At 40.2% G+C, this 21,285-nt stretch overlaps 1 protein-coding gene across 2 annotated transcripts; it reads right to left on the reverse strand.

The window, feature by feature from the left end:
* Positions 1-5,630: 5,630 nt before the first annotated feature.
* On the reverse strand, positions 5,631-19,800 carry LOC130548273 (cathepsin G-like). Of its 2 annotated transcripts, none has more exons than XM_057324918.1 (6): positions 19,703-19,800; positions 7,029-7,137; positions 6,756-6,903; positions 6,437-6,548; positions 6,080-6,325; positions 5,631-5,973 (listed from the first exon to the last, which is right to left on the reverse strand). In XM_057324918.1, the coding sequence occupies exons 2-6, from the start codon at positions 7,084-7,086 to the stop codon at positions 5,824-5,826; spliced, it is 714 nt and encodes a 237-aa protein (XP_057180901.1). In that variant the 5' UTR covers positions 7,087-7,137; positions 19,703-19,800; the 3' UTR covers positions 5,631-5,823. The 2 variants fall into 2 exon arrangements, with proteins under 2 accessions (XP_057180901.1, XP_057180902.1); XM_057324919.1 differs by having other exon boundaries at positions 7,029-7,114; positions 19,703-19,785.
* Between the last annotated feature and the right edge of the window lie 1,485 nt (positions 19,801-21,285).

Raw genomic sequence — 21,285 nt, forward strand, 5'->3', positions numbered from 1 at the left:
TGCCGTCTAAGGGCCCGAAGATCACGGGCATCCAGTATGGTTTTCCGGCCTTGACCCTTACGCACAGAGATTGTTCCAGATTCTCTGAATCTTTGGATGATATTATGCACTGTAGATGATGATAACTTCAAACTCTTTGCAATTTTTCTCTGAGAAACTCCTTTCTGATATTGCTCCACTATTTTTCGCCGCAGCATTGGGGGAATTGGTGATCCTCTGCCCATCTTGACTTCTGAGAGACACTGCCACTCTGAGAGGCTCTTTTTATACCCAATCATGTTGCCAATTGACCTAATAAGTTGCAAATTGGTCCTCCAGCTGTTCCTTATATGTACATTTAACTTTTCCGGCCTCTTATTGCTACCTGTCCCAACTTTTTTGGAATGTGTAGCTCTCATGAAATCCAAAATGAGCCAATATTTGGCATGACATTTCAAAATGTCTCACTTTCAACATTTGATATGTTATCTATATTCTATTGTGAATAAAATATAAGTTTATGAGATTCGTAAATTATTGCATTCCTTTTTTATTCACAATTTGTACAGTGTCCCAACTTTTTTGGAATCGGGTTTGTATAAATATGTCACGATTTACGTGGCTGAAGAACCCAAGCACAGGCAGGCGTGAAGGGGTAACAAACAAGACTTTAATAAACAAACAAAAACCCACGATGGGGTGCAAAACAAAACTGGAACTAGATAAACGGAAACAGAACTCAAAACAAAACACTTCCCATGATAGGGCAAAAACTGCAGGACAAAATAACAAAATATAAACACGACACTAAATACAGACGGGTGGTAACGGCAGGGCAGGGTAAATCCACAGACAAAGTAACAAGGATCAGGAACACAAGCAACAGACAAGGGCTTGTGGGGGGAACAGTCCTAATCCCCGGCTGCACTCGAGGTTGCGGAGTCCTGGGGGACTTAGGGGAGGAAGTCCTGGGGGGACCCAATTGGGCGCCGGCTGGAACGCCGGCTGCTGCACCGGCTGGAAGGCTGGCTGCTGCACCGGCTGGGATGCCGGCTGGATCACCGGCTGGGATGCCGGACTGGACACCGGACAGGACACAGGACAGGACACAGGACTGGACACAGGACCGGAACCCGGCTGGACCGGGCTGGGCACACGACTGCAAACTGGACAGGGCACTGGACTGGCTGCCGGCTGCACTGGACTGGACGCCGGCTGCACCGTACTGGACACCGGCTGGATCACTGGACTGGACGCCGGCTGCACCGGACTGGACGCCGGCTGCACCGGACTGGACGCTGGACTGGACACTAGACTGGACGCCGGCTGCACCGGACTGGACGCCGGCTGGATCACCGGCTGGGATGCCGGCTGCACCGGACTGGACGCCGGCTTGATCACCGGCTGGGACGCTGGCTGCACCGGCTGGGGAGAGGCCCGCGCTGCCCGCCGCTGCCTCTTTTTCTTCAGTCGAGCCACCCGCCTGGAGGTCGGCTGAAGAAAAGAGGCTGCTGCTGACCAACTTTATGGAGATGCAGATTTCATTTTCCAACAGGACTTGGCACCTGCACACAGTGCCAAAGCTACCAGTACCTGGTTTAAGGACAATGGTATCCCTGTTCTTAATTGGCCAGCAAACTCGCCTGACCTTAACCCCATAGAAAATCTATGGGGTATTGTGAAGAGGAAGATGCGATATGCCAGACCCAACAATGCAGAAGAGCTGAAGGCCACTATCAGAGCAACCTGTTCTCTCATAACACCTGAGCAGTGCCACAGACTGATCTACTCCATGCCACGCCGCATTGCTGCAGTAATTCAGGCAAAAGGAGCCCCAACTAAGTATTGAGTGCTGTACATGCTCATACTTTTCATGTTCATACTTTTCTGTTGGCCAAGATTTCTAAAAATCCTTTCTTTGTATTGGTCTTAAGTAATATTCTAATTTTCTGAGATACTGAATTTGGGATTTTCATTAGTTGTCAGTTATAATCATCAAATTAAAAGAAATAAACAGTTGAAATATATCAGTCTGTGTGTAATGAATGAATATAATATACAAGTTTCACTTTTTGAATGGAATTAGTGAAATAAATCAACTTTTTGATGATATTCTAATTATATGACCAGCACCTGTATAGCAGCCTCCCGGATGATATTCGGTTGAATTTTAATGTTACGTGCACAAATAAAGCCTAGAGTAGTTGATAATTTGACATATTTTTTAAAACGTGGTTTTAATAAAAGCAGTGTGGTAGCATTTGAAAAAGACGCTGAAATAGACTCCTGTTTCACTGTCTATGTGTAGAGTTTTGTGACTTGAAGATTGTGCATGCATGTTAGCATTTGAAAAAAACTGTAAGTGGTCAAAATAGAGTATATTTCATTAAGATAGTAAGCCTTAGACAGATACAGTTCAGTGCTAGAATTTGAAAAATGTGCTGAAAATGTGTTTGTGAAGAGTTTAGAAAACGTGATTTAAATTTTAAAGGGGGCATGCAACGGTGTTTCATGCATTCTGACTTATTTACAATGTTAAACATGCTGTCTACTCATCCTTAACATGGTTGGACATATGACGTAGTATTTCTGTGCTCAATACACTCCCCCAGCGTTCGTATAGGTTTCGGAAAGTTTTTTTCATGAAAATCCGTTTCGTAACAACTTTTCTTAGTCCCTTATTGGACAATTCTCCTGGAAAAGCACTCCCACACGTCACCCAAGGAGAGCGGGAGAAGGAGCATGCGTACAAGTCACTTTCACTTGTGTGCAGGAGAGAGCAATACGTTGGTGAAGTTCAGCTGTGTTTGTTTGTTCACTGCATTTGGGTGATGAATGTTATATAAACGGTGGATATAACGTTTGAAGATTGATCGTTTGAAACTGATAGATGGAGCGGTCCCAGCGCGGACATGAACGGAACCGCATGTGGTACGTGAAACTGATGTCTATAGATGTGTCTCGTTTCGTAAGGCTGCGTCCTTGTGTCCTCCAGAGGTGTTGTACTTCCTGTTTCCTTTTCTGCCCATGGAGGGCGTCTCGTTTACAGTAAATCTAAGTTGAGGATCCTCCGAATACTGCATCCTTTTAGGATGACATAGCTATGACAATACATTGCACTCGCACACCTGTCAAATTAATTAAAATTACTTTTTTTAATTGAAGGACAATGAGGGTGTTGCTGCGGGTAACACAAGACTATTAGGTTGCAAAAGCGAAAGTGACCCTATCCTTGTGCTCCGCTGTCAAACAATAACAATCATAATATTCCGTCTCCTAAATTGCAATCTCAAGAATGCACAAACTGACATTAACGCTTCAAGAGCAGCAAAAACAACCTTTCTGAAAAAACAATAGAACTAGAAGGAATTTTGTTTGTTATAATTGAAACTATAATGGTGTCTACTGGTATGTGATGGATTCTATTGGTGGGATGTTAAAAAATACCCCAGGTGGTCAATATCAAGTTGTATTTTCAGCTCTATTTTCTTTTTACATTTTTTATTTGAAAAGTATTGCAATATATTGCAATTATATATTGTATCGAAATATATTCAATATATTGTATTGTAACTTATCTATCGTGATATGGATTGTATCGAAAGGCCGTTATACACAGCCCTAGTTATTTCCCCCCTAAACAATGCCAAAAGAGTTAAACAAATGTATCATTTTTTGCCTTACTGTTTTAAAACGTTTAAAAATCACTAAACACTTGTAAACCTATTTACTACATAATATGCTGCTAAGATAAAAAAAAGTGAAAAGAATTGTAAACTATTAACATTTAAACACCACATATTTGATTGAATGTGCAGCTGCTGCCGTTTATTCAAAAAACAGACGTTGGAGGACGCAAAGAATTGTGGGTTATCTCTAGCAACGAAGGATACACCTCATGTGTCCTCCGAATTCTCGTGAAAGTAGGTCGCATTAGAAGGGTGCATACCTGCTTTTATGAAACGAGACAGCCTCGATGACGTAGCAGGCTTCAAATGAGACCTCTGGAGGACGCAACCTTTCGAAACGAGACTCAGCATTTGTGTCCCAATTCGAAGGCTGCCACCTTCTAAGGTCGCAGACTTAAAAACGAGGTCTCTGTCTCTTATATGTTATTATCCCCCATTTTCTGTAAAATAGTCTTTATTTTATATATGCACAATTTAGAATCTTTTAGACTGTAAATCGTATTATATTGTATTGTCATTGTGTTGAATGTCTGTACTAGAAGCTTACAACACCAAAGAAAATTCCTTGTGTGTGCAAGCACACTTGGCAATAAAGCTCTTCTGATTCTGATTCTGATTCTGATTTAAAGCAGGCCGCCCCCCGAAGTCCACGAAGCGAACTGAAATAAGACGGTCAAGCCTTATGCAGGATTTCCAAGTTATGTCACCTGCTGCTCCTGTCACGTGGTGACAGCAGCGGGACACAGCAGATACAGTTCTGACTTTTTTTAAACAGACATGGAACCAAAAAATATTTATTTTATTTTAGAGAAAATTATGCGTTTATTTTGATTAAAACAGCCCAACAGTATATAAAATGAACCATTAATACAATAATGTATTAATAATATGAATGAACAACATCAGGTATAATATAAAAACATCGACAGGAACAGTTTTCTGCAGATTACATACTTTTATTTAACTAAAGTTTCAAATTTATATTTAACAATATGCAGCCGTTACAGGCGCGCAATGAATCTCGGGATAGCCGAGGCTGTTAAGGATCCATTCGTTGTAGCCTTGGCTGCCCACGGAAACAAGGTTGTATTTTGAGGCTGCTTTTGAAGCAGCCTTCGAAATGGGACAGCCTTCAGTCGCGCTGCTGTGATGCAATCGTTCTTGAAATGCAGCCTTCAAAGCACGCAGCTCCCGAATTGGGACACAGCTTGTGTTTTGTTGGCAATGGGTGCGCACGTGCTTTAGTTCTGCCTCCCCCCCCCCCCCGCACGCATTGTATGTTTTCGAAAATAATCGTACAGCTGTGTCAAACTAAGGACTCTACTGATATTTGAAGGGTACGATACTATTCTGTAAATACTCAAGATTAACATGAGATATGCAGAAACTGTCATGTTATATGTCCCACTTTAAGTATTGCCCTATTTATGTTAGTATTTGATAAAAACTAGTGGACAAAATAGGGTACATATTGTATTAAAGTAGTGAGCATAATGAGGACGAAATGCATTTGATGACATGCTGGGTGCATGTTGGGCACAGCAATTACCTACAAAATATAAGATCGAAAACTGAGGAGTGAGGACAGAGCTCAGACCGATCAGAGTTAAAAAAATCTGGGTAGATCACATGTAGTGAGCTTTACTTTAAGATCCCACCTTGTTAAGGTTTCTCTAAGGTTTTAATGCTGCAAAGTGTGGGATTTGTGTTTAGAGTTTTGAAAGAAAACAGGTTGGCAACTTGTGTGAAAACATGCATTTAGTGCTCAATTTTTAATAATGCACATGTCAGCTGTACCTCTTAAAATGTTTACTCTGCTTGCAAGAAATTGGATGGTAATAAGACACATTGACTTATTGATGCTTGTCACAAAATGCTTTAATAGAAAGAACATTTCTGAAGAAATTAAGAGAAATTCAACCATTAAACACCCCCATACCACCACTGTAACTTAATGGGGGTTGGGGGATTCCTAAACACAGTTGTACCAATTACAATCGTATTCAATGCTGTCTAATGGATGTGTTGAAAGATGACAGTTGAGTATTTGGAAAAAATAAAATAAAAAAATCATTGAAATCATTTAAAATTCAACAAAAGTCAATTAGATTCACTTAAAAGGGCAAGGTGTTATAATCCCACTATTTCAGCACAGTCAATTAGTTATCTTCTGGATCCATGGAATAAATGCAGAAATTTTAGTATAAACATTAAATTTATCAGGATCATTGCAGTACAAATTGCTACCGAAAGATGTTACACCCACTGCAGTGTTGCCACAAACCAAAGGACCTCCTGAATCCCCCTGTGAAACACACACATCAACACAGTTGTCAATTTATGGCTTAAATTAAAAAAATTAATACATTTTACTGTACATAATCTGCATCTGATTTTATTGTTTTACACACTTGGCAGGTTCCTCCATAGCCATGTACACACATCTGTGCATCGCTGTACAGCTGGCCCCATTGAACTTGACAGTCTCCATCACTCATAATTGTCACATTTGCTTCCTGGAGGGTTAGACCTGTAGGACCATAAGGTGTCAATTGTCCCCAGCCTGCAACGCTGCAGTTAATATCCACTCTGATGTCTGGTCTTGTTGGTATGGGAATTGGATTGATGATGACATTTAGTTGAACTCTTCTATTCAGCTGTAATCCAACAACAAGTTTTACTTTAGTTTTTTAGTAGAAATTGATAAGAAACAATTGAAAACATAGTTAAATATATTCGATGTGCCAATGTTGATCGCATAGAAATACCTCTAAAATCATGAGATCAGCCTGCTCATGATAGGACTTCACACTAATGCGGATAGTCCAATCTTTCCTTGTTAAGTCATGTACACCTGCCAAAACTTCCAGATTCCCACCTCTGTTAAAAGAAACAAGCCCTATAGTCAGAATATTCAGCCAGCATTTTAGAATGTCTTCATAAAAAGTGTTTTGGAAGTGGGCTAAATTGGTAATAAAAAGCACTGCGCACTTTTGTTACATGCTATTGTTGTTCTACAGTCACTTTTTGGAGACAAAATTTTGTTTATAGCTGTAATAATGTTGTAAATCATCAGTGCACGATTACGTTTTGCAATGTGCAGCAGTCATGACAAACTGATCAGAGATGAGGAATCCTCCACAGACATGTCTCCCATTATTCTGAATAGAAACCATGTAAGGTCTGGAGTGAGGTCGTGCATCACGTCCATTCACTATCCCCACATTCACACTGGCTGAGAGAGAGAGATAACAGTCAATTTTTTCAACATTCGAAACATCTTACAATACTGATAAATCATTCATGAATTACGTCATGACAACTTAACCCAAGTAAAAAATTTAATGAAATGAATGTTACCAGTAAAGCTCAGGTGTGGCAGCAGAGAGTCCAACAGGAGCAGAGAGATGATGATCATGATGAAGATGAGAATCTGTGAGATCTCACTGAGAAAACTGTGTCATATATACTGTAATAAACAATGTAATATATACTGTAAGGGTATGCATCAATTGTTCCAAATATCTTCTTTTAAACTTGGTACAGTTTCATCTTTAAATGTCACCAGATGTGTGACGCTGTTGTGCAAGATACATTTATTTGATGAAATGATGTAATTTTGTCCAAACTATTTTTTTGTCTAAAATATTATACAAGTTAACAATAAATATATTTTTTCTGGCCTTTCATTTATTATGTGAGACTTTCTGTTTTGTAAACATCAGTAAAGAGGCCAAAGGCCCAGAAATTGCTCACAGGATCATCTCTTTTATTTTTAATATTTATTACATTAAAATTCACCTCTTAGAACAATTTAAACACCAAGACCAGATTTTTTTTCATTATTTCAACATATATTCCAGCAGGGTACACAGCTTGTTCTTTGTTACAATTCAAACTTTTTACCTGAAGAGGGCTCTAAAACACACTCTCACGACGAGAATATTAGAGAATCTTAACCACACACCACATAACTATATCTGCCAAATGTGAGCCCGACTCAAACAGACTAGGCATGATCAGTTGTCACGACCAAATTGCCCAGTTTTAAAGATTCCTCTTTGAGCTAAGTGACAGGTGCAGTAAGATGTGCATAAATGGACACAAAACAGATGTTATAATTTTTTCCTGAAGTTGTTCAACAGATAAAGCTAACTATGGAGCGATTTTAGTCTCATTAATTATTCACGCCTAAAACAAGATACACACATGCGTAAACAGTTTCACATGAACAAAACCTAATTTACGTGCACAAAGGATAAATATACATTTACAAAAAGCTATTCACGTGCGTAAAACAAAACTATTTTCTCATAAAGTACGTTTCGCAAACATACGACTGTGCACAAATATTTCGAAAGTTTAAAATGTACACGTTTAGCGTGTTATGTGAATGTGCAAATCGTCACTCACGTGTGAATCGCCTTGGATGTGTGTGTGTGTTTTTTGAGACTCTCCTGGCAGCACAACCCCTCCCACGTGGGTTGTCGTACTCTTTAGCCAATCAGATTCAACCTTACCATTCAACCAATCATAATCGTGGAGAGCACAGAACTCAAGGAGCTCTAATGTTAGCACTAAAGGCTCGTTTGTACAGTTTCGCTAATCTACTCTCTGAGCTGTGATGCTGTATTAAAACATAATACAGCCACGCAATAAATCTGTTTTTATTAATTTATTTTGTAGGATAAAAGTGAAATAGTGAGTGAACATGACCACTTAAAAACTATACAACCAGCAGTCACTTCCACTGAACTGCTAAAATCCATCTGGGTAACAAACTGTGCCTGATAGATGAGATATGTTCATGTTTGTATGTCCATACAATGTATGTTTTAAATGAACAAGGACAATAAATAACTAGTTTTGTATGGGTGCATAGATGTGTAGCTGCGCAAAAGGTGCGCAGAGCCGTTTTCCTTGAGTCCTGTGCTGTCCGCGTTTATGATTGGTTGAATAGTAAGGTTGAATCTGATTGGCTAAAGAGTACAACAGCCCACTTGGGAGGGGTTGCGCTGCCAGGAGAGTCTCAAAAAACACACACACACATCCAAGGCGATTCACACGTGAGTGACGATTTGCACATTCACATAACACGATAAACGTGTACATTTTAAACTTTCGAAATATTTGTGCACAGTCGTATGTTTGCGAAACGTACTTTATGAGAAAATAGTTTTGTTTTACGCACGTGAATAGCTTTTTGTAAATGTATATTTATACTTTGTGCACGTAAATTAGGTTTTGTTCATGTGAAACTGTTTACGCATGTGTGTATCTTGTTTTACGCGTGAATAATTATTGAGACTAAAATTGCTCCATAGCTAACTGGCACACCATATTTCAACATTGTTGGCAAAATCTTTTGCTTCCTAAGATAACATTTAGCTTGCACGTTATATGTGTAAAAAAGCAGTGTTTTCAATTTAATCTAATGGTGCACACAGCGGAAGGCAATAGCATATACTGGCATAACATCTCATGGACTGATTTGGGTGGTACAATGATCTTGGTCACGTTGCAAATTCAAATTGTATGCATGAATTTGAATTCTGTTCAGGTATTTGATCATCTTCAAAGTCTATTTGGATATCTTTAGAAAGCTCTCTGTCCTGTGAGTATTAAATCAATCCCATTGATACTCCCTTTTAGGGGTGTAACGATACACTCAGCTCACGATTCGATACATATCTTGATGCTGGGTTCACAATACTATATGTCCTGTTTCCTATGAACATTTTGCATTCGGGTTTGATAATAATGGTAGTTTAGTGACCTCTTCTGTTCAAAGTTGGGTACTGCATGTTATTTGTCTAAGTCCCTATGTGATGACATCATTTATGTGAGCCTAGTGTCAGCAGCAGTCTAGGATGCCATGCGGTCATCACCCTCATTTCTCCTCGATTTAAGTTGTTCCGAGGCACTTTAGGTATGTAATACTGCTGCATTATATTATCCACGATAGTATATTTTGTTTTAATATGTCTTTAGATACCAGAAAGTTTGTTTATTTTAATATATTTGGGAAACTGTTCTGGCTAACGCTATTATAGCGGATACTGATTATGTACCATGCAAATGGCCTTTATTTCTCTTACGTAAGCATGTTATTGATTATTGTATGCTTAGAATTCTCTATTTGTATTTTACAGTTTTACGTTATCCCATGACAGTAAAGCATTCAAAATTATTCTCTTGAGTCTGTTGTCATTGGGAGGTGTTATCTGGCTGTCGAGTCGAGCAAGGCGTTTGACACAAAGGGCAGAACAGTAAAACTAAAAGCCTTCAGCGATCAACTTCTAGTCTTCACACTCCACGGCGGGGAGCAAAAGCGATCTTTCTTCTACGATGTCCAAGCCGAGCTCCAAGGCTGGGTCGCAGAGGCACGCACCAGGCACTAGTGCATCATGCACATCACGACGCTCACGGGGCTCATCATCAGTGACCACAGCTGCCGCAATAGCGAGAGCGGAGGCTGAAGCAGCAAAAGCGGAGATAGCATTTGCCAAGAAGGAAAGCGATCTGAAAATACAACAAGCACAGCTTGAGGCATCATTAGAGACTTTAAGGCTGGAAAAAAGAGCTGCAGCCACACAAGCGAAAGCCGAAGCGTTGGAAATGGCTGTAGAGCTAGAAAGCGTAGGGTATATGAGTATAGCAGAGCTACCCATAGAGGATATTGCGGAACGTACGCAGGCTTACTTATCAGAACAGGCAGATAACGTTGTGGATCCGCAATTGCCAGTGCTGGATGGACCATTTGATGATAACGGAGTCATATACGTTCCAAAAGTGCAACAAAAACAGACTGCTAGAGCATACTCGCAGCAAGAGGGACAACGTAGTCTTAATGACTGGCCACCCAATACTCAGCCTGTCGATGCAGAGAGTGTGCAGAATCCTACCATTACGCAATCCAAAAATGTACAATTTACACGCTCTAAGCCACTTCACCCACAACCGGCAGCATCTCGAGGTAGCTTCCAAGGGAGCGGAGACAGGTGGGTGCCGCTTGACTACACTCGGACCAACCCAGCTACATCCTTGCAAGTCGGCCCGTATCACAATAACATGTATGGTAACAATCAAATATCTGATGTCGTCAAGTTCATCTCAAGACGCGAATTAGTGTCTACCGGCCTTATGCAGTTCAATGATTGTCCAGAAACCTTCAGAGCTTGGAGGGCATCTTTCATAAACGCTACTAAAGACCTTAATCTCTCACCAAGTGAAGAGATGGACTTATTGGTAAAATGGCTGGGGCGCGAGTCAGCTGAGCACGCAAGAATGATTCGAGCTGTGCACATTAACAATCCACTACAAGGGCTCCAACTGATCTGGGATAGACTTTATGAAACACTTGGCTCACCGGAAATGGTAGAGAATTCCCTGTTCAGGAAATTGGAGAGTTTTCCAAAAATATCAAACCGAGACAATCACAGACTACGCGAGCTGGGAGATTTGCTCATGGAGATCCAAGCAGCTAAGCGGGACGGCGGTCTGATGGGTCTTTCCTATCTAGATACACCACGAGGAGTAAATCCTATAATTCAGAAGTTGCCATTCGGCTTACAAGAAAAGTGGCTCACAATAGGATCCAGGTATAAAAATGACTACAATGTTTCCTTTCCACCCTTCGAGTTCTTGGTAGACTTTGTTTATCAGCAATCTAAGATGCGCAATGATCCAAGCTTCTTTCTTACAACTGAACAGGAAGAATCCCGCAAATCAATCAGACTGTTAAACAAACCTGCCTTTCCAAGAGCTGTCACCACACACAAGACCCAGGTCTCCTCTGACAATCCGTCGGCTGCAAGAGAACACAAAAACAAGGCAAATCCAGCAAAACAGTGCTTCCTACACAACAAGCCTCATCCCTTGTCCAGATGTAGAGGATTTAGGATGAAACCCGTGGAAGAGAGAAAGTCATTGCTCAAACAACAAGGCATATGCTTTAAATGCTGCAGCTCCATATTACACATGGCAAAGGACTGTGATGAGACTGTTAAGTGTTACGAGTGTGGCAGCATTACCCATGTAGCGGCTTTCCACCCAGGCCTCGCACCATGGATGAAAGAATCAAAATTCCCTACATCAGAGGATCACAAAATGACTGAAGATGTATGACTGCGGAATGCGAGGTTTCCTCCGCATGTACTGAGGTATGTGGAGACAATCGTCTTGCACGTTCATGCTCCAAGGTATGTTTAGCGAGAGTATTTCCTGAAGGCTACCCAGAGAAAGCAGTTAAAACATACGTGATACTAGACGACCAAAGCAACAGATCGCTTGCAAGATCCGAATTCTTCAATATGTTTGGCCTTAAAGAGGGTAACGTAGCCTATACTCTCAAAACATGTGCAGGCACGGTCGAGACGGAAGGCAGGCTAGCAAGAGGTTTTCAAGTTGAATCTTTTGATGGAAGCTTAGTCTTACCCTTACCAACACTTCTAGAATGTAACGAGATCCCAGACAATCGCCATGAGATTCCCACTCCAGAAGCAGTTAGCAAACACAGACACTTGGAACACCTTGCAAGGTATATTCCAGAACCTGACCATCAGGTTCCCATTCTTCTCCTGATAGGCAGAGATATGATCAGAGTCCATAAAGCCCATAAGCAAGTGAATGGGTCTGCAAACGCCCCCTTTGCGCAAAAGTTAGATTTAGGATGGGTAATTGTTGGCGACATGTGCCTTGGAAAAGTCCATAAACCTACCTTCGTCCAAGCCTACCATACAAATGTTATGGAGAACGGTCGGCCTACTTACTTCCACCCGTGTCCTAACAATTTTATTGTAAAACATACACCTGGAAGACAAGCAGAATGGGATTTATTTCAGGTAACAAAGGACGACGAGGAAACAGCTCCATCTATTGAGGACAGACTCTTCCTGCAGATCATGGACAGGGAAGTCTATAAAGATGAGGAAAATTCATGGGTCGCTCCACTTCCATTTAAGCAGCCAAGACAGCATCTCCCCAACAATCGTTCACAAGTTGTGGAACGCTTCAATTCACTTCTACGATCCTTTCGGAAGAAGCCCGAAATGGAAAAGGATTTCGTAGCCTTTATGGAGAGACTGCTTCAAAATGATCACGCAGAGATAGCTCCTCCGCTAAACTGCAAGGAACAGTGTTGGTATTTACCTTCTTTCGACGTATACCATCCAAAAAAACCTTCCCAAATCCGAGTGGTCTTTGACTCAAGCGCTCAATTCAAAGGTGCATCGTTAAACAAGATCCTCTTGACGGGTCCAGACCTCAACAATAGCCTCATCGGAGTCCTCATGCGTTTTCGCAAGGAGATTGTCGCCTTTACGGTAGACATACAACAAATGTTCCACTGCTTTAAAGTTCGATCCGCAGACAGGAACCACCTCAGGTTCCTCTGGTTTCACAAAAACGACCCTGAGAGTGAGGTCACCGAATACCGTATGAAAGTACATGTGTTTGGGAATAGTCCCTCCCCGGCGGTCGCCGTCTATTGTCTTTGTCGCGCAGCTCAAGAAGGAGAAGAGGAATTCTATCAGGATGCCAGAGAGTTTGTGGAGCGTGACTTTTATATGGACGACGGATTAAAATCTGTGCCATCCCCAGAGATGGCGATTGACCTACTGAAAAGAACACAAGACATGCTGGCTGGGTCTAACTTGAAGTTGCATAAATTGGCTTCAAACTGCATGGAAGTTATGAGCGCCTTCCCATCAGAGGATTACGCCAACTCATTTAAAGAACTGGACCTAGGCACCAGCTCACTTCCTATGCAACGCAGTCTCGGCTTGCTTTGGAATCTAGACACAGACTGCTTCACTTTCTACATCCAAGAGGATGAAATTCCTTACACCCGACGGGGACTGCTGGCAGTAGTAAACAGTCTGTACGATCCCCTGGGGTTTGTGGCCCCTATCACAGTTCAAGGCAAAATGCTACTAAGAGAGCTGACAGAAAATGCTACTGACTGGGATGTGCTCTTACCCTTGAGCAAACAAAAGGTATGGGAGGAATGGAGAGACTCCTTGCAACAACTTCAGCACGTTCAAGTTCCAAGAAGCTATGGGCCCACATCATTGTCAGAAGCCCAGTTCAAAGAGCTCTGTGTGTTTTCCGATGCTTCAGAGAAAGTGATAGCAGCGGTTGCTTACCTCAAAACAACTGACCCACATGGTATCTGTCATACAGGATTCATCGCAGGCAAAGCAAGGCTGGCGCCACAACCAGAGCACACTATACCTCGTCTGGAACTCTGTGCAGCCGTTCTGGCTGTGAACATGATGGAAACTATTACCTCAGAGATTGCTATCAAATTGGATGAAATTGTCTTTTACACGGATAGTCGAGTGGTCCTTGGCTATATTAATAATGAAAAGCGCAGATTTCATGTGTACGTGAGCAACCGTGTGCAGAGAATCCGCAAAAGCACCAATCCAGAACAATGGCATTACGTAAACTCGCAGCATAATCCAGCAGATGTGGCAACACGACCCGTAGCGCCCGCTAAACTGCAGGACACGATCTGGTTCAGCGGACCAGCATTCTTGCGGAATCCAAGAGCAGAGACATGCCCTGGAGAGAACTTTGCACTCGTTGACCCCGACAGAGATTTAGAAGTCCGTCCTCAAGTAACAGTATTGCATACGACTGTTTCAAAACGCTTCGAACACTTTTCGGACTGGAGTCGTCTGATCAGAGCGATGGGAAAGCTGATTCATATCGCACAGTCATATAAGCAGGGCCAAAGCAACACTTCACAGGCATGCAAAGGATGGCATTGTTGTAAACTCCCTCTCAGTGCTGATACAATGCTTCAGAGCACAGAAGTCGTCTTACGAGAAGTACAATAGGTAAATTATGCTGATGATGTGCAGTGTCTCAGAGAGAACAAACCACTTGCCAGATCTAGCCCACTTAAAAAACTTGATCCCTTCATAGATCAGAGGGGTCTGTTGAGGGTCGGAGGCCGTCTGGTAAATGCAGATGTAAGTGCTGAAGAAAAGAGGCCCCTCATCATACCTGGTAGAAGCCATGTAGCATTACTTCTAACACGGCACTTTCATGAACGGACGCAGCATCAGGGCATTACTAGTTACTAATTACATATTCAAAAGTGTAATTAGATTACTGTACAAATTACTCTCTCCAAAAAGTATTTAATTACTTATTACTAATTACTTTCTATATACTACATCAACCTTGGTTAGTTAAGTGATTCAAGGATAGACATGAAAGGGCTCTTTTTATTCATTCAAATAAATAATATTAAACTACATAAAGTACTCTTATTAACTGACCAAAGTATTACAAATGTGAGAATTATACATTAAAGTACAGATTTTAAAGTTAGACTTTGCATTTTGATGTCAATTCCACTATTGCACACACATATAATACACAAAGTATTTAGTTTAATTACATCAAAAGTAACTGTAATTAAATTACAGAAAAAATAAGAGTAATCCCTTACTTTACTTTTTCAAGGGAAAAGTAATTAAATTACAGTAACTAATTACTTAGTAACTAGTTACACCCAACACTGCACACGAGGTACTCTCCACTTTCATGGCTGAAGTCTCAGCTATCATGAACAACAGACCGCTGATACCTGTATCAACCGACCCAGCAAACCCTTTCATTTTAACACCTGCCACGCTACTAACCCAAAAGACTGGAGCTAGCTCAATTCCACCCGGTGACTTTGGGAAGCCTGACCTGTACAAGCAGCAATGGCGTATGGTGCAAAGCCTTGCAAATACTTTCTGGTACCGATGGCGGAAAGAGTACCTGTCAACACTACAACATCGACGTAAATGGCATCGGCAACAACCTAACATTTCCAAAGGATGTGTAGTTCTGCTTAAGGATTCGCAATCGAAACGGAATGAGTGGCCCCTGGGCATTGTGACAGAAACTTACCCCAGCCAAGACGGGCGAGTCCGACAGGTACAAGTAAGGATCATTGGGAAAGGTGGGCCAAAACTGTTCCTGAGACCCGTCCACGAGATAGTACTACTCATTCATAAGGACGCTGAGCAGACTATTCAAAGTTAAACTCCAGTAAGAAGGTTTGGTATTCCCTAAATACCAGACGGGGAGTGTCCTGTTTTCTATGAACATTTTGCATTCGGGTTTGATAATAATGGTAGTTTAGTGACCTCTTCTGTTCAAAGTTGGGTACTGCATGTTATTTGTCTAAGTCCCTATGTGATGACATCATTTATGTGAGCCTAGTGTCAGCAGCAGTCTAGGATGCCATGCGGTCATCACCCTCATTTCTCCTCGATTTAAGTTGTTCCGAGGCACTTTAGGTATGTAATACTGCTGCATTATATTATCCACAATAGTATATTTTGTTTTAATATGTCTTTAGATACCAGAAAGTTTGTTTATTTTAATATATTTGGGAAACTGTTCTGGCTAACGCTATTATAGCGGATACTGATTATGTACCATGCAAATGGCCTTTATTTCTCTTACGTAAGCATGTTATTGATTATTGTATGCTTAGAATTCTCTATTTGTATTTTACAGTTTTACGTTATCCCATGACAGTAAAGCATTCAAAATTATTCTCTTGAGTCTGTTGTCATTGGGAGGTGTTATCTGGCTGTCGAGTCGAGCAAGGCGTTTGACACAAAGGGCAGAACACTATACGCATCACGATATTTTGAACAAAATTAAAAAATGAAACTGAAATTCAAATAACATTTATTTTCAATATACTGTATTAACAATTTCAGTAACTTTTCAGTAATACAATTTAATAAAGTGTTTTAACATTTTCAGGCTTAACTGAACCTTCTGTACTAAAAGGTTTGTCACTGAAAAAAATAAACGTCAAGATCAGTGTCAGCAAATTTTTACTTAGTTTTAGTCATAGTCTTTTGACTAAAATGCTATATAGTTTTAGTCACATTTCAGTCATCGCCATTCATTTTAATTTTAGTCTAGTTTTAGTTGATGAGATATACATTATATTCAGTCTACTAATACTAATACTACTAATTTAATTGGCATAATTAAATGTTCCATACAAAGATTTAACTGTTTTGACATAATTTACTTTACCTTGGAATTAAACTAAAACATTAAATCATTACCTTTATTTTTCAGAAAAATTCAGTATTTACTGGATTGTTGCAACACAGAGAATATTAGACAATGAACTACATGTAGCAGTTCATTCAGTCTCATTTCGACTCAATTGACTCGTTCGTTCAGTGAAAGGCGTATTCATTCAGTACATTCGACCAATGAAACGCTCTGACAGAGCTCACACTGAAACCCTATTGGCTCATGTGTCTCTGTCGTCTCGCAGTATTGAATGAGAAATATCTTTCAAAATGACAAATTACATAAACTGTATTACATTTCTTCAATCATGCAAACATGTTAAGTTACATACTTGGTTCGATCTTAAGCATGTCATTCAATCTTTTAATGTACAGTACGACTCACTTCATCACTTCTCTAATCGATACAGCGCTGTTTCTTTTGGCTACTTTATGTTTCATTTCACGTCATGCAGCAGCTCACGTTAGCGGATAAATTAACATTGACTCAACTCAACTTTATTTATATAGCGCTTTTACAATTTTCATTGTTACAAAGCAGCTGTACATGAGACACATTGACTACAAGCAAAACAATCAAAGTTGTACCTGCAAAAACAAGAAAAGGTTGAAAACACAGAAGACAGACACACCCACACACAAGACACTCCACACACACAACACGCACACACACCAACACACAGAGACACACACACACGTACGTACACAGACAAGTACGCACACACACACACGCTCAGTGAGAGCACACATTTAGGATAAAGGAGAGAGAAGCACAGGTCAAATATAACAGATAATAAATTCCTATATGCAATATTAATTAAGTAAAACTTTAAGATTCTAAAGCAGCCCCCCCGGTCAGGCAGATAGTGCAAAAACAGTATGCAAACGGTGGCGAGGAACCCAAAACTCTAATCGAGAAAAAAAACCTCAGGAGAACCCAGGCCCAACCAGGGGATTCCAGTTCCCCTCTGGCAAAAGCTGCTGCCTCTGCACAAGCTCCAGAGAACTTGCACAACAAGGCTAAATAAAATAAATAAACTTAATAATAAAATAAATTATAGTTTAAGATTATCATTAATAATCTAATAGCATTTGAAGTTTTGTGGTGAAGACATGTCAAGAGACCGCGTCCTTCTTTATCCAGCTCTATCATCTCAGCTCTTGTCAGGTCCCCACTTCCCATTCTCCGCTCTACCATCAGGTCAGGCCATGAACTGCATCCTGCTCGCTGTGGTAACCTTGGAACAATGAGACAAGACTGGCTGAGAGTAGAGTACTGTTCTGTACTCTTTGATGCAACAAGTACATCAGTTGTGTTTTTGGTTCCGGTTGATCTAACTAATGCAGCCTAAACCCTCTGAAGATTTATATTATGGAAGAGTAGTGTATGCAAGATTAAAAAGATGCGTCTTTAGTCTAGATTTAAACTGACAGAGTGTGTCTGCCTCCCGGACAGTGCAGGGAAGACTATTCCAAAGTTTAGGCGCTAGATAGGAAAAGGATCTACCACCTGCACTTGATTTTGAAATTCTAGGTATTACCAACTGACAGGACGCCTGAGAGCGTAATGCACGTGAAGGACTGTAATACAAAAGGAGTTCATTCAAGTACTGAGGAGCTAAACCATGTAAGGCTTTATAGGTAATAAGCAAGATTTTAAAGTTAACGCGATGCTTTATAGGTAACCAGTGCAAGGTTGACAGAACCGGGCTAATATGTTCATACTTTTTTGTACGTGTAAGAACTCGAGCTGCCGCGTTTTGGACCAATTGGAGTTTTTGTAATAAGCCTGCAGGGCAACCACCTAACAGTGCATTACAGTAATCTAGTCTTGATGTCATGAATGCATGAATTAACTTCTCTGCATCTGCGATTGACAGCATATGACGTAGTTTAGATATATTCTTAAGATGGAAAAACGCAATTTTACAGGTGTTGGCGACGTGGCTCTCAAATGACAGATTACTATCGAATAGAACGCCAAGATTCTTTGCTGACGACGAGGGTTTTATGGAACATCCGTCAATAGTTAAACAGTATTCTTGGTTGTTACTTATAGCAGTTTTCGGTCCAATAAGTAACACTTCCGTTTTGTCCGAGTTCAGTAATAAAAAGTTGTTACTCATCCAGTTTTTTATATCGACTATGCATTCCATTATTCGATGGAACTGCTGTGTTTCATGAGGCTTCGAGGAAATATAAAGTTGAGTATCATCAGCATAACAGTGAAAGCTAACTCCGTGTCGCTTTATTATATCTCCTAGAGGTAGCATGTATAATGCGAAGAGCAGAGGCCCTAAGACTGAGCCCTGTGGTACACCGTACTGGACTTGCGATTTGCGTGACACCTCATTGTTTATTGCTACAAATTGAAAACGGTCGGATAAGTAAGATTTAAACCATTTCAAAGCTATTCCCTTAATGCCGACATAATTTTCGAGTCTATGTAGGAGTGTGCTGTGGTCAATGGTATCGAATGCAGCACTAAGGTCTAGCAGCACCAATAATGAGATACAACCTCGGTCAGACGCCAATAGCAGATCATTTGTAACATTGGTATATAAAAACGTTTGTGCTGCCTTTGTAATGAGGCTAGTCACGCTTCAAGTTTGCTATGTTTCACCGGCGATTGTGAAGGAAAATAACATGCTTTGTAAAGTACGTGGAGACAGATTATGTTTTGTGCTTTCACTTCTTTCAGAGACTTCTTTCTACCGCATATGTGAGATGCGCTGGCGCAGAGTAGGCAGCGTCTTGACCGCTCATCGAATAGAATTAAACATCATATCGTAAAAAATCCCCATCTCTCTTTGATGCGCATCGTAATTTAACTCATACTACGAAATATCGTTACACCCCTACCCCCTTTGGATTACTGTTCAAGACAAACAGGCTGGGACAAAATCCTTTTCATTATTTCTTGCAAAGACTCTGACCAGAATATACATTTCAGAATAAGCTTACCCTATTCAGTCAGTGTCAGTGTAAGTCAGAGATGTCAGATGTTTCTTGTTTTCTTATGACTGTGGTCTGAAGCTCTGGGTCTTCCTCCATGCACTGCTGTTCTTCACAAAAGGCAAGCCCTTTTTATAGTCAGTATAACTTGTGCTGATGCACTTTCAGCTACATTTCTGTACGTGTTAATTTCATTTGTGTCAATGACGTCATGTCCTTTTTACCACTTGGCAGTTAGCACAGCCCATTGTGATATGGTGAAGACATATGAACATACTTGAACTATAGTTATGGATATTTTTTTATAAATATGAGAATATTGTAATTATAAAGTTACATGAAAAGTTTTTTTCTACTTAGACATTGGAAGTTTACCTTTACATTCACACGATTAGTCTTTATAAATGTTGCTGTCCTCTTTTGTTTTCTTCCACCCTTCTCTTTGGTCACATTTTCTGATAATGCTACCATAGGGTAGTATGGTAAAAGTATTTTAGGTGGTACAGTTTCATTTTATATAAACCACTTTACAAAAGATTTTTACCAGATTCAGTCACTATTAACACTGATATTGTTTGTTGTTTGATTATTTGTTGATTTTGTTTTGTCAGTTGAAATGGACTGGTTAACCACACGGGTAACTAAACCTGCCATAAAAGGGTTGTCATCAATTTTTCCACTGAAAATCATTTGTGGTTGCATTTGTCACATTTCTGGTTGGAACTGGAAGTTCTGAAAAGCAGCATCAGATCATGTAATTATAATGAAAATATGACATGACCAAGTCAAGTTCCTGGTGCACACCTCCAAGTAGCTTTTATTCAGGGCAGAAATGTTTAAACCATGGTGTCCGGATGAAACAAATCTGAGGTTTATAATTACTGGTTTATAATACATTTTAATATTGGATCTAAAACTAATAAATGACCCTTTATTATTTGTATATAAAATATTCAAAGTATTGTACGTTTATTAATAGTAAAGGGTAATGTAAATATAAGTGTATATTAGTACACTTGCTTTTATACATTTACATTTATGCATTTGGCAGACGCTTTAATCCAAAGCGACTTACATTTCATTACACTATACATTTGTTTCAGAGTATGTGCAATCCCTGGGATCGAACCCATGACCTTGGCTTTGCTAGCACCATGCTCTAACCACCGAGCTACAGGAAAGCTGTATATATAGTTTCATGTGGGGTATGGGGATTGTCTTGATCTTTCTATTTAGTTGAACTCTTTTGTTCAGCTGTATTCCAACAACAGAATTATCTTAAGCGAATTGCAAACGTACTGTAGGCATATTTTTAACCAAATGGTACATATTTGGACATTTTTAAAAGGTACCTTCCCAGTGATAGCTTGAGACCATTTTTTTCTGGAAGTGTATACTGTAATGTATGAATATATATAATTTTATATATTTTTTGGCTTTTATATATTTGTATATTTAGACCACTTTCTCTATTTATTGCTATTAGGATGTGAGAGACAGGGCATTAAACACACTGGTTTATTGATGCTTGACACACAATGCTTTATTAGAAATTTGAAAAATTCTTGAACATTTATGTTGTACATTTACAA

Source organism: Triplophysa rosa, linkage group LG25 (assembly GCF_024868665.1).
Source record: "Triplophysa rosa linkage group LG25, Trosa_1v2, whole genome shotgun sequence".
In the NCBI taxonomy this organism is placed as follows: Eukaryota; Metazoa; Chordata; class Actinopteri; order Cypriniformes; family Nemacheilidae; genus Triplophysa; species Triplophysa rosa.